Here is an 18,108-nt window from a genome sequence, read left to right as displayed (position 1 = left end):
TGATCTCACTGGCAAAGGCAGATCAAACCCATAGCTGCCCAATTACTTCACCTGGCTCATTTGCAGGGTGGGAGAGTGGGTAGGTACTACTTACATTTTGTTCTCAACTGTGGTCCACCTATATCTTCTTTAGTGTGTGGCTCAAGAGTCATGTCGCCATACCTAGTTTTGATTACTTTTCACCTAAAATGCAATGACTTTGCATTCCTCTTAGGATAAAAATTGAAACAAAAATTTTAACATGGCCTGTGAGGCCCCATGTAATCTGACTTCTGCTAACCATTGCCAATCTCATCTTGCCCCACAGAGTCACTTTCTGCTCCTTTTCCACCACCTCCACTCTGAACTGCTTTCTGTTACTCAAGTGCATTTGCCCCCTCCTGCAAAGGGACCTTCATATATTGTTTCCCCTGCCAGAAATGATCTTCCTTATCCTTTTTCCCTACCTAGTAGTACCCTTTGTTCAGATCTCAGCTCGATCTTCACTTCCTTAGGGAACCTTCCCTGACTCCCTTAAGTCAAAGCCCTCTTGATAAGTTCTTAAAAGCCCACATACTGTTCATTCCTCTCACTTTTCATGGTAGAATGTATTATCTTCATCAGTGTGATAATCCATTTACTGCTGCATCTTTCCCTAGACCCTGAACTCCATGAAAGCAGGAACTGTTTCTGATTTTGCTCATTTCTGCATGCTCACTTCTGTGCCTAACACAGTGCCTGGTACATATAAGTTCACACTAAGTATTTGTTGAATAAATTGACTAAATAAATAATATTTAGAACCTGTGATCCTGAAAAACAACCAAAATTAATATGAAGGACAGTATTCTTGGAACATTATAAACAAAAGCTTCCTAAACATCTCATTATTTCCTAGGACATCACCATTTAAGGTGATTACTTGAATCACCCTTATGTAAAGATAAATTCTGTTCACTTAATGCTGTTTGAGAAAGCAGAAGTTATATAGATCAGGGATCCTCAACCCCTGAGCTGCAGACAAGTACTGATCTGCCTCTTAGGAACTGAGGTGAGTGGTGGGCAAGCATTACCACCTGAGCTCCACTTCCTGTCAGATCAGCAGCAGCATTAGATTTTCATAGGAGTGCAAACCCTATTGTGAATTGCACATGTGAAGGATCTAGGCTGCATGCTCCTTATGAAAATCTAATGCCTGGTGATCTGAAGTGAAACCGTTTCATCTGGAAATCATCCCCTCCTTTCCCCAGTTTTCCACAGTTCCATGGAAAAATTGTCTTCCACAAAACCTGTCCCTGATGCCAAAAAGGTTGGGGAACACTGATATAAATAATACATTTTTTGAAAAGATTTCCATGAAATTGTTTAAAAATAAGTTTTATTGCTTAAGGAAAAGCCATTCTATAAAATAATTTCTGGTTTGGAAATGTTAGACTATGAGGTCATAATTTAGCACCCTACTTCTAATCAAACCAAAAAAACTAAGCTATAATACTTTGCTGAAGTGACTCTATACTGTTCCATGAGAAGATGATGGTAGATGCCCAATTTGCTTGAAACTATGAGTTGAAAACTGGTATGAGGCCAGGTACAGTGGTTCACACCTATAATCCCAGCACTTTGGTAGGTTTGAGACCAGCCTGGGCAACATAGCAAGACCCCATCTCTAAAACAAAAAATGTTTTTAATTAGCTTAATGTGGTGGCACATGCCTGTAGTTCTAGTTACTTGGGAGGCTGAGGTGGGAGTGTCTCCTGAGCTCAGGAGTCAAGGCTGCAGTGAGCTATGATCATACCACTGTACTCCAGCTTAGGCAAAAGAGTGAGATCCTGTCTCTGTTTTAAAAAGAAAGAAAGGAAGAAAGAAATTTGATATGAAATTGTAGTGAAGCATAAGAATATGCAGCATTTAGCTCATTCACCATTTCAACAGGATTTTAAAACAGCTACTATGATCCAAGTATAATAATAGGCACCAGGGCTGCATAAATGAATCAGACTCCATCTCTGGCTTCAACCAGCACAGTCTAGTGTGAGGAAAGACATGTGAACAAATAAATACAATGCAATGTTAGGATAAAGTTAGTCTTAAGGGTCAGGATAATTAATGCTGTGGCCTTTGCCCCAAGAACCTCTAGGGTTGGCAGAGTAATGAGTGTGTGTGGTCCAACTCCCTAGTTCCTTAACTACATTTATGGCAAGATGCTGTCTCGTCTCTGCTTAAACACCTGCAATGATGGTGCACTCACTTCAGAGGCAGTAAACTCATTCCACTTCTGCATCTCTAGTTGTTAGTGAGTTCTTTATGTTCCTCATATTGAGCCTTACATGGATTGTTCCTAGCTTTATCATTTACCATTGACCTAATTCTGCACTAAGTAAATTTAATCTCATTGCTTCATGACACCAAGGATTTAAAAAAATCTGGGGAAATGAAAAAGGTTTTTAAAAGGGAAAAACATAAAAGTGAAGTGTCAGAATTCCTATTTATGTTTTTTCTCAATATATTTTATTTCCTTTTTTTTCTGTTATAGTGCCAGTAAAATTCATCGTTACCAAATATGGACAACAGTAGTAGACTGGTTACGCCCCAGCACTAAAGATATAGCAGTTGAATTAGCAGATAGAATTATTTTCCATGAAAACTACAATGCCGGCACCTACCAAAACGACATTGCTTTGATTAAAATGAAAAAAGAGGGAAACAAAAAAGATTGTGAGCTGCCTCGTTCCATCCCTGCCTGTGTCCCCTGGTCTCCTTATCTATTCCAGCCTGATGATAGATGCATCATTTCTGGCTGGGGACGAGAAAAAGGTATATGTTTTACAATTTGTTAATCAGAAGTAGAAATGCATGGGAGCTAATTTCCTAGCACCAGAGAGAAGCATAACATCATATCCAGAAAAGCAAACATCCAGCCAAGGCTGGCTTCATGGGTTTGCAACCTATGCAGCTGCCTGGCATCTCATGCTCAGACGGCCCTGAGACTTGATTTATTGCTGTGCTGTCACCATCATGAAATTCTTCATAATTTTTGAAATGGCCTCACTCCACATTTCCATTTTTCACTGGACTCTGCAAATTGTGGAACCAGTCCTTATCTAGGCTTTCAAAGAACGTACATGTTCTCTCTATGATCCTGAGGCAAACTTTGAAGGGTAGCCATTCACCAAGAAAAAAATATAGAGACAGGGAGACATACAGCATGGACCGTTTGGATTTGTTGGGGAGATGTGGGTAAAAGATAAAAAGGTTTACAAAGGGATAGCCTTGGTGTATGTTGAATTGCTGATGCCCACAACCCTCCTTCTCACTTCCCTCCTCCCTCCTTCCCTATTCCCCATGCCCTACCCTCTCTACAAAGAAAAAAAGAACATAAGGAATTCATTTTTTGAGTGAACACTTCCTACGAATAAAAGATCTGGACACTCAGAGACAAATTATTAGAAAGACCTGCTGAATTAGAGATTAGATTAGAATTAAACTAGTCAACCCTTTCCCTTCATCTTGAAGATTTAACCTTGGGCTGGGCACAGTAGCTCATGTCTGTAATCCTAGCACTTTGGGAGGCCAAGGCAGGTGGATCACTTGAGCCCAGGAGTTTGAGACAGTCTCTACAAAAAATTCAGAAATTAGCTGGATGTGATAGTGTGTACCTGCAGTCCTAGCTCCTGGAGGTTGAGAGGGGCTGAAGTGGGAGGATCACTGGAGCCCAGGAGGTTGAGGTTGCTGTAAGCCATGACTGTGCTACTGCAGTCTAGCCTGAGTGACAGAGCGGGACTCTGTCTCAAACAACCACAAGCATAACAGAAAAAAAAAAAGATTTAACCTTAAAATTTAGCTTCCTTTTAACATCTTAAACTTTCTTTGTTAGCAGAAACTCTAAGTACTTTCATTGCACTGGTCTTGCAGACTTATATTCCAACACATTCATTATAATTGCCACATTGGAAGGTGTAAAATATATGTAGAAATTAATCTGGATTTGTGGTATGTCTGAATATCCAAAGCTTCTAAAACACCAAATTGTGCCCAGCCTGATCTAGCATTTACCATGTTCCCTTATTCCATGTACTTCATATAAACTGGTAGTTAGATATGTCCTTAATCAATGATTAATTTATTGATTAAGATTGAACACATTTATTGATCATGGTTTAACACATTTATTGAGGATTTACTGTGTGTGCAAGATAGCAATGCTAAAGTGCTAGGATTTTACTGGTGGAAAATATGGACCCAGTCAACAAACAAGGGGATGAATAAGTTGCACAGCTGAAAAATGAAGTCCAGCACTCAAGGTGTTTACTGATAACCTTAAAGTCTAGTAGCTAAAATTCTGCCATTTTGCTGCCTCAGCTACCGTCGGAGAGCAGAATGTGACAAGTGCCTCAAGAAGCTTACAAGAGTGCCAAGCACTAGCTATCTCCTGGGCCATTAAGAATTGCTCACAGTTTTAAAGGCTTTTCCCAAATTAGGGGAAATAAGAAATTACTATTTTTTAAGAAGCTCTTGTTCTAAGGAAGGCAGGTATCTTGAGACTAACTTGAAGTAGAGCTTGAAGGAAAAAAAAATAAACTCCTTCCTGGCTGGGCACGATGGTTCATGCCTGTAATCCCAGCACTTTGGGAGACAGATCACTTGAGGAAGAAAATCCTAAATCCCCTTTTAAATAATTTCAAATCACTTAGGAGATGGATTTTTCTTCCCAGGCACACAAAAACACAAACATCGATAACTTCATATGTATTTCCTTTATTTGAAGTTCTTATATTAAAACATTGTTTTCGCTTTAACAAACATCCTCAAGGAAATAAGGGACTGTAAGAAGATAGGCTGTATTTATGTGAAAAGACCTCATCACTGATTCCTATCCAATTGCCTGACCGAGTTCTGCAACCAAAAGGGAAAGATTTTATCTCATTCAACTTAGGGTACCAGCTCTTTATTAAATGAGTGTGACTTCAGACCATATGTTCAATAGTCCCCCTTGACTATCCATCCAGTTTTAGAAGTAGAGATATGATATGATTAAACATGCTAAGGAAGAGTCCTCAAAAGTTTATATATATTCAAGACTATATACCCTTTCATAATGCTAATGGTTTATTAAGTTATGACAGTATGTATTTAGATTTCTCATTTGTGACTTCTAAATGTTTGCTTTCTCACTTTGTTTAGATAACGAAAAAGTCTTTTCACTTCGGTGGGGTGAAGTTAAACTAATAAGCAACTGCTCTAAGTTTTATGGAAATCGCTTCTATGAAAAAGAAATGGAATGCGCAGGTAAGTGCCAAGTGGTTTATCCAAGATGTCAAGATGTATGTATTTCCCCTATCAAACATCTCCTCCCACCACATCAGCCCCATGCTTTGGGCCCTAATTCCCTCCATTTGGCCTTCTGGCTGTAGCACTCTCAAACTCTTCCAGTCCCTTCCCTGTAGCTCAGGTTTCTTCCTCTAATACTATGAGGAAAAATCCTCCTTAAGCGATTCTATAGCAGCACAGCAAGATGACTAAGAGCACGGGCTCTGGAACCAGACCTAGATTTATATCCCAGCTTTTATTAATTGCTAGTCATGTGACCTTGAGCAGGTTTCTTCATTTGTAAAATTTAGGATCATAGATAAGGCATCTGAGATGCAGAGCAGTTACATAATTTGCCCAAAGTCTTACAGACAAGAGGTGGTATACCCAGGATCAAAACTAAATTACTTTTAAATACAAAATCAAGTTATCTCATCTCAAATGAGATAAGATTTGCTTCCAGTTGGAAGTAAATTTTCCCTCCATGGAAATCACAGTGCATTTCTTATGCCACGGACTCCTTTGATAACATGGTTAAGCTAATTCTCCTGCCCAATACAACAATAGCACCTCCTGCTTTTGGAGGTGATACAAAGGCAGGCAAAGTACCAGCCAGTGTAGTGCATTTAGGTGCTTTATTGAAACCATTTCTAAATGGTGTATTACTGAAAAGGCAGTTATTGGCATCCTATAACTTCTCGGATACAGTGATTTAAAAATCTCAGAAAGTCATGAGTGAGAAGAAAGTATCCTCCCATCTTGAAATGGAGTTCAGGATTACAGTGGACAAAAGGGGTGAACAGCACAAAATCTCCCAAAAGGGAGTATCGTGGTCAAGAGGACAAGCTCTGAGGTGTGGCTACCTGGGTTCAAGTCCAGGCCCTGTCATTTGTTAGCTGTGTGACCTTAGACAAGTTAAACTCTGTGTCATAGTTGTCTCATGTATAAAATAGGGGTGATAATATTTGCCTCACAGGGTTGTAGTGAGAATGAAGACAATGAATGACTAATAAGTATTTAGCACTCAGTAAGCACTAGGTAGTCCTGTCATTTTCCCACTCAGCATTTGGTGCAACTTTCAGGTTGCAATCCCATCTCAGTCCTTAGTTGTATAAAGTAGAGAACACAGAAGAACATGCTGAATTGGAGGAATGAATAGAAGACTCGTAAAGCATTTTCCAACCTGCATCTCTCCAATTCTGCAAGCCCAGCTGGGGCCTCTAAGGAGAGCCCATGCTATTGCTGTCAGGAAACTGTAAGAAAGCCAAAGTCATTAAATGCCCTGGAGGAGGCATGGCAGCCTTGAAAAATGGAAGGAAATGTGTGATTTTCTCTTTCCCATTTCTTTCTTAGGTACATATGATGGTTCCATCGATGCCTGTAAAGGGGACTCTGGAGGCCCCTTAGTCTGTATGGATGCCAACAATGTGACTTATGTCTGGGGTGTTGTAAGTTGGGGGGAAAACTGTGGAAAACCAGAGTTCCCAGGTGTTTACACCAAAGTGGCCAATTATTTTGACTGGATTAGCTACCATGTGGGAAGGCCTCTTATTTCTCAGCACAATGTATAAAATCGTGATCTCCCTCTTCTTTCTATTCCTTTTCTCTCAAGAGTTCCATTTAATGGAAATAAAACTGTATAATTAGTAATTCTGTAGGGGCAAAAATGAAGCAAATCTCACTGGATATTTTTAAAGGTCTTCACAAAGTTTATGCCATATTGGAATTTTGTTGTATAATTCTCAAATAAATATTTTGGTCAAGCATACGAGTTTTATTTATCAGAAAATTTTATTATATCAATGCAGGAGTGATTTATTGACTAAAGGTACACTAATTGAATAATGTTGGACTCATAAGGTTGGGTTCAAATCCCAGCTCTATCACCTACTATGCCCTGGACAATTTATTATCTTCTTTGTGTCTCCTTTTCCACCTATAAAATGAAAACTGGAATTGTATGAAAATGAAACTACATACTTATATAAATGTTTGGCATAGTACCTGTCACAGGGTAATAACTGACTTGACAGCTCTTGTCCCATTTCCCTGCTTCCCCTTTCTCTTTCTTTCTTTCTTTCTTTCTTTCTTTCATTTCCTTCCTTCCTTCTTTCTTTCTTTCTCTCTCTCTTTTTCTTTCTTTATTGCTTTCTCTCTCTTTCCTTCTTTCTTTCTTCTTTCATTTCCTTCCTTCCTTCTTTCTTTCTTTCTCTCTCTCTTTTTCTTTCTTTATTGCTTTCTCTCTCTTTCCTTCTTTCTTTTCTTTCTCTCTTTCTTTCTTTTTTTGAGACAAAGTCTCCCTCTGTTGCCCTGGCTGGACTGCAGAAGTGCCATCATAGCTCATTGCAGCCTTGAACTCCGGGGCTCAAGCAATCATCCCACCTCGGTCTCCCAAGTAGCTGGGATTACAGGTGCACACTACCATGCCTAGCTAATTTTAAATTTTTGTAGAGAGGCATCTTGCTTTTTTGCCCAGGCTAGTCTTGAACTCCTAGGCTCAAGGGATCCTCCCACCCTGGCCTCCCAAAGTTCTGGGATTACACGTGTGAGCCACTGCACCAGGCCCCTGCTTCTTTAACTATTAAAATTTCTTGAAAAATTAGCCTTTGCTCCCCCACTTCACAAGCATTCCTTGACCCTCTCTCTAAACCTCTCCACAGATAATTCAATAAAACCACCTACCTCCATGGTGTCAGAGCTCACAGTTACTTCTGTTCTCATCCTAGCAGCATTAGCCCCTCAGGGCATCACACTCCTCCCTCGCTGCTATTCTCAGCCTCTTCCTTCTGGTTGCTTCTCTCACTTTGCCTTTCCCTGGTAATCTCATCTAGACTATGTTTTAAATCCTGCCTACAGTCCAGTGACTCACAAATCTGGATCTTCAGCTCTGACCTTTCCTAGAACCTCAGATTAGTATATGCCACTGAACACTAGTATATACCATTGCCATGTGAATATCTAGTAACATTTCAAAAGAAAAGTGGTCAACCCAAACTCAACAGTTGCTCCTTCTTAACCTACAGAAAATAGCACCCCCACCCCACCCCAGGGCTATTGTAGGCGCCCAGTCTCCCTCTGTCACACCACCTACTTTAATCTCAGCATAGCACTTGAATTCCCCTAGTGTATTCTGTTTTGATTGGGTTGTCTACCTCTTCTCAACACTGCCTCCTCCAACTACAACATAAGACACAAAACAATAGAGACCTCATTTGTCTTCCTTCTGGCTACATCCCTAGGACTTGCCTCACAGAGGCTGCTCAGTGAATAAACATTAGCTGCTCTTTTTTTTTTTTTAAGCACAGCTATCCTTATCCTGAAGACAGACATATATGTTTCACATAAATATTACCTTTATTATGTTATTTAGGGCCAGTCTTGGATAGAGCCCAGTTGGTTTAATAATATAAATACCCATGTTTACATATATTCCAAAATCAGTTACTGCCCAGATTTTCTTTTAAAAATTGTGGTAAAATATGCATAACATAAAATTAACCATTTTAACTATTTCTAAGTGTAAAGTCAAGTGACGTTAAGTACATGCCCATTGTTGTACGATCATTATCACCATCTATCTGCAGAAAATTTTCATCTCCCCAAATTGAAACTTCATATCTATTAAACAATAACTCCCCACTTCTCCCTCCCATGCTGCCCAGATTTTTCATCCATTAAACTCAGGAAAGTATTTGATTATTTATTGCTGGGCAGTTTGCCTTTCAGTCTCATGCTGTTGCTGTCAGACAGGATTGGACCAGAGTTATCACAAAGGCTTATTCACTCATGTGTTTGGTGCCTGGGCTGGGAGGACTTAGACAGCTGGGGCTTCTCAGATATGTCTCTTTATGCACTCTCCCCATGGGCTCTCAACATGGCAGGCCCAGGGGTGCTAGACTTCCTACATAGCAGCCGATGAGCCTCCCAAGAGAAACTGCAGAACCTACATGGCCTTCTCTAACCCAGCTTTGGAAGTCACTTAGCATCACAAAGACCTGCCCAGCTCCAAAGGAAAGGAAATAACCCATCTCTTGGTGGCGTCAGGGAGGAGGTGTATCAAAGAATTTATGGACATATTTGAAAACCACCTTGTCCTAACTTAGCAATCCTGGAGCAATGCAGCACCTTAGAATATGTCTGTGTATGACAGCCAACAGACACATGAAAAATGCTCGTCATCACTCGCCATCAGAGAAATGCAAATCAAAACCACAATGAGATACCATCTCACACCAGTTAGAATGGCAATCATTAAGAAGTCAGGAAACAATAGATGTTGGAGAGGATGTGGAGAAATAGGAACACTTTTACACTGTTGGTGGGATTGTAAACTAGTTCAACCATTATGGAAAACAGTATGGCGATTCCTCAAGGATCTAGAACTAGATGTACCATATGACCCAGCCATCCCACTACTGGGTATATACCCAAAGGATTATAATTACTCTACTACAAAGACACATGCACACGTATGTTTATTGCGGCACTATTCACAATAGCAAAGACTTGGAATCAACCCAAATGTCCATCTGTGACAGACTGGATTAAGAAAATGTGGCACATATACACCATGAATACTATGCAGCCATCAAAAAGGATGAGTTTGCGTCCTTTGTAGGGACATGGATGCAGCTGGAAACCATCATTCTTAGCAAACTATCACAAGAAGAGAAAACCAAACACCGCATGTTCTCACTCATAGGTGGGAACTGAACAATGAGATCACTTGGACTCGGGAAGGGGAACATCACACACTGGGGCCTATCATGGGGAGGGGGGAGGAGGGAGGGATTGCATTGGGGAGTTATACATGATATAAACGTTATGCACATGTACCTAGAACTTAAAGTATAATAAAAAATAAAAAAGAAAAAAAAAAAAAAAAAAAAAAGAATATGTCTGTGTATGAGATAAAAAGAGAAAACTGGCTGGGCACGGTGGATCATACTTGAAATCCCAGCACTTTGGGATTCTGACTTGAGGTCAGAAATTTGAGACCAGCCTGGGCAACATAGCGAGACCCCACCTCTACCACACACACAAAAAGCTGGGAGTGGTGGTGCACATCTGTAGCCCCTGCTACTTGGAAGGCTGAGGTGGGAGGATCATTTGAGCCCAGGAGGTTGAGGAGGCAGTGAGCTGTGATTGCAGCACTGCACTCCAGCCTGGGTGACAGATCAAGACCTTGTCTCAAAAAAAAAAAAAAAAAAAAAAAAAAGAGAAAAGTACTCAAGTGCTACAAGGTGGGAAACCCAGCATATAGGGCGTCCTCAGCCAATCTAGGAAGGGGGCCCCCAAAAGGGCCAAGCCAATCTGTACTGTGACCTAGCATCTGGCAGCTTCACAGAAAAGTGGACCAGGGTCAAGGCTTGAAGGGTGAAGAGCCAGCCCTCCGAAGTGACTCTATGTGGCAGAGACCAGGAACAGGAGGAGTGAGATGACCTGACTCCAAGCTTCTCCTAGTTTAGAGGTCTGTCTCAGCACTCCTAATTCCAGACAACAGAAGCCAATCTAACTGGTTTAATGAAAAAATAAATTCATTCAAAGATATTATGCAGTTCATAGAATTTGCAAAAGAGCCAGAGAATTGGAGTCTACACATCTGGAAATAATGCTCACAGACCACACTGCAGGACTGCTCCATCAGAAACTACCATGGCCACTAGCATGGGTCCCAGTCTCCACGTACAGCTTGTACTGCAGAGGCTGGACACTGGACATTCCTGCTTCTGTGAGCTGGCCTGAAGGTGGCCAGGGAAAAAACTCATTGGATGTAGAGCTCTGCCTTCATCTTATATTTAACCCTGGCTTCAGAGCTGTCTTACAAGAGAAATCGGAAAATAAATTACGAAGCTGCACCTTGCCAGGTACAATGGTAAGGAAAACTCAAGGGAGATCTAGAAATCAGCCTGACATATTAAAGAGGGGTTCTTCTGAGGTGAGCTTAGTCTGAATTATGGAAGAACTTTCCAGGCAGATACAAATGCAAAGGCCCTGCAGCATGAGGAGCTAACCACACACAAGAATAGAGAGCAGTTCATTGTGACTGGAGCCCAGGGTGCAGCTAAGGAGCTGGAGAGGGGGAAAGGCCATACCAGGGAAAGCCTCATGCCAAAGAGTTGGGACCACTAAAGGATTCTAGGAAGTTCAAGCTGGAGACAACTAGGAAGATGTATTGGAAGTGGGTGAGAGAGGGTAGGGAAGATGGTTAAGACACTCTTGGAGTAATCGAATGAAAAATAATGAAGGTAGAAACTAAAGCAGGGATAAAAAGGATGGCACTGACTCTAGATATGTTGAGTGAAATAGACGGCATTTGGGGACAAATAGATTACAGTAGTAGGGAGAGGGATTTGAGTCTAGGATAATTCCCAGGCTCTTAGATGGTGAGGTGATTGGCGTTGCCACTGAGTAGAGAAAGGAAGGAAGTAGAGGAATGGAATCAGGTTTAGACAGGGATATTTTGAAGTTGTGATGTCTAAGGAAGCCCAATGAAGGTGTACAGTATGTGATAGGAAATACAAAGCTGAAAATCAACCAGAGGTTTGGAAGTAGCCAGGAACCCTAATTAGAAAAACTACATATGGACTCTGTCCTGATGGTTTAAAACCCTGCAGTCTCACCTAAGTGGGTTCCTTTCCATCCCTACTGTGTGCCAAACAATCTTACATTGTGCCTACAAAGATAACTTGAAAATATCTCTTTGATCAAATTTTCTTGATGGTAGACCCCCCTACCATATCCAAGCACAGGGTCATTTTCTTCAACATATTATGGAACAAGCCCATGCTCATAGATCTTGTGCAGCCATCTCTTGTCCTTCACTTCGTCCCAACTTGAAACCTATTGATGCCATTGACTTTCTAGCCAAAGGCTGGAACCTAGTACTTACTTCTCTTTAACTGAAATTCCCTTTTAGAGACTAACCTTCCAGCCTTGGTGAGGTGGGAAATTAAAGAAATAAAGAGGCCAGGCACGGTGGCTCATGCCTGTAATCCCAGCACTTCGGGAGGCCAAGGTGGGCGGATCACGTGGTCAGGAGATCTAGACCATCCTGGTTAACACAGTGAAACCCCGTCTCTATTAAAAATACAAAAAAAATTAGCCAGGAGTGGTGCCTGTAGTCCTAGCTACTCGGTAGGCTGAGGCGGGAGAATGGCATGAACTTGGGAGGTGGAGCTTGCAGTGAGCCAAGATTGCGCCACTGCACTCCAGCGTGGGCGATAGAGCAAGACTCCGTCTCAAAAAAAAAAAAAAAGAAGGGAAGGAAGGAAGGAAGGAAAAAGAAAAAATTAAAAAGAGAAAGAAAGAAGCTTTCCTGTATTAGGCTGACTCATCCCAAAGGCAGTAGCAGCCAAGGCCCAGACCCAGGAAAAGTCTTGATAAACACTATCTAAGAAGCCAGGACATAAAGGAATGTGCTCTGGAGACTCTCCCAGCACTCCCTCAACATAAGGAGAAGAAAAACAAATTTTCCTTTCTCTTACAGTATGAATTTATAGATTCCTGTTCTCTGTAACTGGCAACTTCAAGTATTCTGTCTTATCTAAGTTGTGGAGTGAAAGTCATAAACTGTCTGAGCAGGCCTGAGATACAGCCACCTGGATGCCATAGTGAAGGTCATGGAATAAGCCGTGCTAGGCACTAAAGGAAAACCTAATTAACTGACATCTGGGTTGCATAGCAACGGTCATGTGTAATCCTGAGTTATGAACCTATCACAATTTGATTAATTGTTCTGCCTCTGTATCCTTGCTTTCCCACCACTGTAACTGTAAGCCTGCTTCAAGCTAGCCCACTCCCTTTTGAAGTGTATATAAAAGTCAAGTGATATCTTTGTTCTAGGCCCAGTTTTCCAGATGTAAGTCTGAGTACACTCAATAAAGATCCTCCTGCTTTACCCCAAAGTCTCTCTCATCCACCTGATTCCCACAACATTGGCACTAGGCATAGATTAATCATTATGGATGGAATTGCTTCACCATGTGGCTTTTGTTTTCATCCTGGACAAAAATTAACCATTATGGCTGGAACTGTTTTCACCATGTGGCTTTTATTTTCATCACAATGAACACTGCTGAGGCCATTAGTGAGACATTGGAAAATACTAAAAAATAGAAACTGCTGTTGATCATTAATATTTTATTGATTTTTTGTTGTTTAAAATAACACAAAGCATTGTTTAATATTGTAGTTTCCAAGCATTCTAAGTTAATATGGTACATTAAACCCCACAAATTTTGCATTCTCATCTCATCAATACTATCATATTCCATGATGTTCATATATATAGAAGAAACCATTAGGTGTTTCTAGAAGTGATCTGACTGCCTATCCTGATTATTGTTCTGGGAAGTTCTATATAGAAAATATAGTGTAGGGTTGGGTGTGGTGGCTCATGACTGTAAGTCCAGCACTTTGGGAGGCCAAGACAGGAGGATCACTTGAGCCCAAGTGTTCAAGACCAGCCTGGGCAACATAGGGAGACTCCATCTCTATAATAACAACAAAAATTAGCCAGTCATGGTGGTGTTCACCTGTATTCCTAGCTACTCAGGAGGCTGAAGCAGGAGGATTGCTTAAGCCCAAGAGTTTGAGGGTACAGTAAGCTATGATCATGCTATCCCAGCCTGGGTGACAGAATGAGACTCTGTCTCTGAAAAAAAGAAAAGAAAAGAAAGCCTAGTCTTGGCCACCCAGAATTTCCCATTCCAAGGTATTTATTAATATATCATTCAACAAGAATCAGCACAAATATAGTATACTATATATTTTCATAATTTATTTTGGTATTCACTATAATTGCATTTCTTTTCCTTTTTTTAGACAGACTCTCGCTCTGTCGCCCAGGCTGGAGTGCAGTGGCACGATCTCAGCTCATTGTAACCTCTGCCTCCTGGGTTCAAGCAATTCTCCTGCCTCAGCCTCCTGAGTAGCTGGGATTACAGGTGCCCGCCACCATGCCCAGGTAATTTTTTTGTATTTTTAGTAGAGACAGGGTTTCACCATATTGGCCAAGCTGGTCTTGAACTCCTGACCTTGTGATCTGCCCACCTTGGCCTCCCAAAGTGCTAGGATTACAGGCATGAGCCACTGCGTCCGGCCTGTAATTGCCATTTCTTTTTTTTTTTTTTTTTTGAGACAGAGTCTGGCTCCGTCGCCCAGGCTGGAGTGCAGTGGCGCAATCTCGGCTCACTGCAAACTCCACCTCCCAGGTTCATGCCATTCTCCTGCCTCAGTCTCCCAAGCAGCTGGAACTACAGGCGCCCGCCACCACGCCCGGCTAATTTTTTGTATTTTAGTAGAGACGTGTTAGCCAGGATGGTCTCGATCTCCTGACCTTGTGATCCACCCACCTTGGCCTCCTGAAGTGCTGGGATTACAGACGTGAGCCACCGTGCCCGGCCTGTAATTGCCATTTCTAATTCTTTTCTTCCTCTGACTACAGCTGTGTTTTCTCCCCAGTACTTCAATGAGACTCTTATGAAGTTCACCAATAACCCCCAAGTTACTAAATCTAGTAGTCAATATCTATCCCCCACCTTCCTCGTATCAGTAAAATGGGTGGTTCTGTCTTTCTTTGACACACCAGAATACAGCACTTTTCCACTTCTGCTGCACTTGGCTTCTCCTTCTGAGGCGCCTTTATTTGTTCTTTGTTCCTTGACCTCCTAAGATTTAGACCTAGTTCTGCTTCTTTGTGTACACTCACTTTTTAGGGATCTCATTTAGTCCCATGTTATTTATTTATTCATTTATTTGAGACAGGGTTTTACTCTGTTGCCAGGCTGGAGTGCAATGTCACGATCTCGGCTCTCTGCAACCTCTGCATCCCAGACTCAAAGGATCCTCCTGCCTCAGCTTCCCAAGTAGCTGGGACTACAGGCATGTACCACCATGCCTGGCTAATTTTTTTTATTTTTTCATAGAGACAAGGTTTTGCCATGTTACCCAGGCTGCTCTTGAATTCCTGGACTCAAGTGATCTGCCAGCCTTGACCACCCAAGGTGCTTTGACTATAGACGTGAGTCACTGCACCAAGCTAAGTCCCATGACTTTAAAAGCCATTTCTATTCTGACAACTTCCAAATATATTTCTAACCTTTATGTTGAACTGCAGACTCAGAATAAGCTTCTCGGACATGGTATGATTGAAATTAATTTTTAAAATTTTCCCCCAAAACCCGCTCCTTCCACAATTCTCTCCATTTCAGTTAGTGAGAACTCTCTCTATCCTATGGCTTAGGCCAAAATTTCAATGCCATCCTTGATTCCTCTTTTTCTCTCATATTCAGTCCATCAGCAAATCCCTTCTGCTGCACCATCAAGTTGCATCTAGAATATGACCATTTTTCACATCTCACTGCTCCTTTCCTGGACCAAGCCATACTAATGACATACCTAGTTTACTGTATCCTAACTGATTTCCTATCTTTAGCTCCTGCCTACCACAGTCAAAGTATATATAGACAAATTAGCCACTCTCTAGCAGGAAAGACCTGGAAGACAGCTGTGGATTTGCAACTAATGATGTCTGTCATGAAAATAACAGGTTTTGCTGGTTAGATGAAAGTGTCCTATACAGAAGGCTCTTTTCAAACATTTTATGCCAAAGTTTGGGAAGAAAAGATGGAAGTGGGTCATCTAGAAGTTACATGATATGAGCTGGGCACACTGGCTTATGTGTGTAATTCCAGCACTTTGGAAGTCAAGGTAGGGGAATCACTTGAGGTCAGGAATTCAAGACCAGCCTGGCCAACATGGTGAAATCCCATCTCTACTAAAAATAAAAAAAATTAGCCAGATGTGGTGGCGGGTACCTGTAATCCCAGCTACTTGGGAGGCAGAGGCAGGAAAATTGCTGGAACCCAGCAGGTTTGCTGGAACCTGCAAACCAGAATTGCTGGAACTCCGCCTCCAGGCGGAGGTTGCAGTAAGCCAAGATTGCACCACTGCACTCCAGCCGGGCAACAGAGCCAGACTCAAAAAAAAAAAAAAAGTTAGATGATATGGTGAATCAGAGCATGCATCCTGTGTAGTAGCACAAGGCCCCACACTCAGGGCTCTGCACTTACTTTAACGCTCTGCTGTTATCACCTTGAAATTCTTTTTTTTTTTTTTCTTTTGAGACAGAGTCTCGCTCTGTTGCCCAGGCTGGAGTGCAGTGGCGCCATCTCGGCTCACTGCAAGGTCTGCCTCCTGGGTTCACGGCATTCTCCTACCTCAGCCTCTCGAGTAGCTGGGACTACAAGCGCCCGCCACCACGCCCGGCCAATTTTTTGTATTTTTAGTAGAGACGGGGTTTCACCATGTTAGCCAGGATGGTCTCGATCTCCCTCGTAACCCGCCTGCCTTGGCCTACCAAAGTGCTGGGATTACAGGCGTGAGCCACCGCATCCGGCCATCACCTTGAAATTCTTAATTTCTGAGCAAGGGGCTCTGTATTTTTATTTTGCACTGAGCCCTAAAAATTATATAGATAGTCTGTTGTCAGTGCAGATCCCTGGTATTTAACAGCATCAATTAAGAGGAAAAAGTAAACCTTGTAATTACTGCAGCAGAACAACCAATATATAATGATTAAATGTGAAAAGAAAGTGAAAATAAAACTTAAAGTCTTGTTTTCTATAAAAATGGTGGTGATTCTCATGGGGAAGACAATGGAAAAGATTTACTTGAGAGAGAAAGAGAACAGCTCCATCAGCCAGAAGAACTGGCATTTGAGAATTTAATCCCTAAGGAGAGATCAAAGAAAACTACATCTGATTCCCCAGAGTACAGGCTGTAGTTAAGGTGTAAGAAATGAGATCACAAAGGAGTAAACAGAGAAAGTGCGGGAAAGGAGAGGCTTTGGGTCATAACTGAGGGCTGGAACCAGGTTATTTTACTACATTCTATCTTTTCTTTTGAAAGTCTTATCTCTGGACTAGGGAGTTTCTCTGGAAGAAGAGTTGTAAGAACCAAACCTGGTTTAAGGATTCGGGTAGTGGTATCTCAGAGATAATCTAGTCCAACTTTCATACTTTGGAGCTGAGAAACCAATGTTCCAGAAAGCGAAGACAATGATTCTAGGTTCCCTTTTAAAAATGTATTGAAATGTGTTATCTAAAAATTTAAAAATAAAAGTATCTATAGTATTTTGTGAAGACAGAAAGAGGCCTTGGTTTGGAGTAGATACTGTCACATGACTTCTCACCTTGACTCTTTTACTATAAAAGAGGAGGATAATAATACCTTCCAGGGAACATTCTTCCCCCTTCTCCATTGTGGTAGGAATTAATCACCAAGACTCCTGGTTGAGGGCCTGAGTGAAGTGCAGGCGGTCTCCAGCCTGGAGCTACACCGTTTGTTGGGCTACCCTGTTTGTAGGGAGGAATGCCTTTCTATGTTTCTAACTTACTCAAAGGCTGCATCCTTGTAAAGCAGTGTTCTGAATGTGAGCGATCATATTCACGAAGTGCCTGGCAGACAGTAAGCACTCAATAAAGAGGGATGTAATTTTTATGAACTGTGCACTGAACATTTATTATAAGCTCATTAAGTCTGCAACAAACACAAAAGGCCAAACCTAGAACGTATCGGTAATTCTCATAGAAAGGACACACCTATGCCCAATTCTTTATTTCTCTTTCTTTCCTTCCTTCCTTCCCTCCCTCCCTCCTCTCTCTCTCTTCTCTCTCTCTCCTCTCTCTCTCTCTCTTCTCTCTCTCTCGCTCTCTCTCTCTTGCTCTCTCACCCAGGCTGGAGTGCAGTGGCGCAATCTCAGCTCACTGCAATAACCCCCTCCTGTTTTCAAGCGATTCTCCTGTCTCAGATTCCTGA

At 41.7% G+C, this 18,108-nt stretch overlaps 1 protein-coding gene across 2 annotated transcripts in view; it reads left to right on the top strand.

The window, feature by feature from the left end:
• The window catches only part of CFI (complement factor I), a 71,986-nt gene extending 64,931 nt beyond the window's left edge, over positions 1-7,055 (top strand). For both annotated transcript variants that reach the window (XM_033214984.1, XM_033214983.1), the window contains exons 11-13: positions 2,513-2,793; positions 5,161-5,265; positions 6,640-7,055. In XM_033214984.1, the coding sequence (XP_033070875.1) occupies positions 2,513-2,793; positions 5,161-5,265; positions 6,640-6,857 (604 nt within the window). In that variant the 3' untranslated portion in view covers positions 6,858-7,055. The remainder of the gene's footprint in view (positions 1-2,512; positions 2,794-5,160; positions 5,266-6,639) is intronic.
• The last annotated feature ends 11,053 nt before the right edge of the window (positions 7,056-18,108 follow it).

This window comes from Trachypithecus francoisi, unplaced genomic scaffold (assembly GCF_009764315.1).
Source record: "Trachypithecus francoisi isolate TF-2019V2 unplaced genomic scaffold, Tfra_2.0 Lachesis_group1, whole genome shotgun sequence".
In the NCBI taxonomy this organism is placed as follows: Eukaryota; Metazoa; Chordata; class Mammalia; order Primates; family Cercopithecidae; genus Trachypithecus; species Trachypithecus francoisi.
Note: the sequence above shows the minus strand (reverse complement) of the source record. Positions and strands in the feature narration are given on the sequence as shown.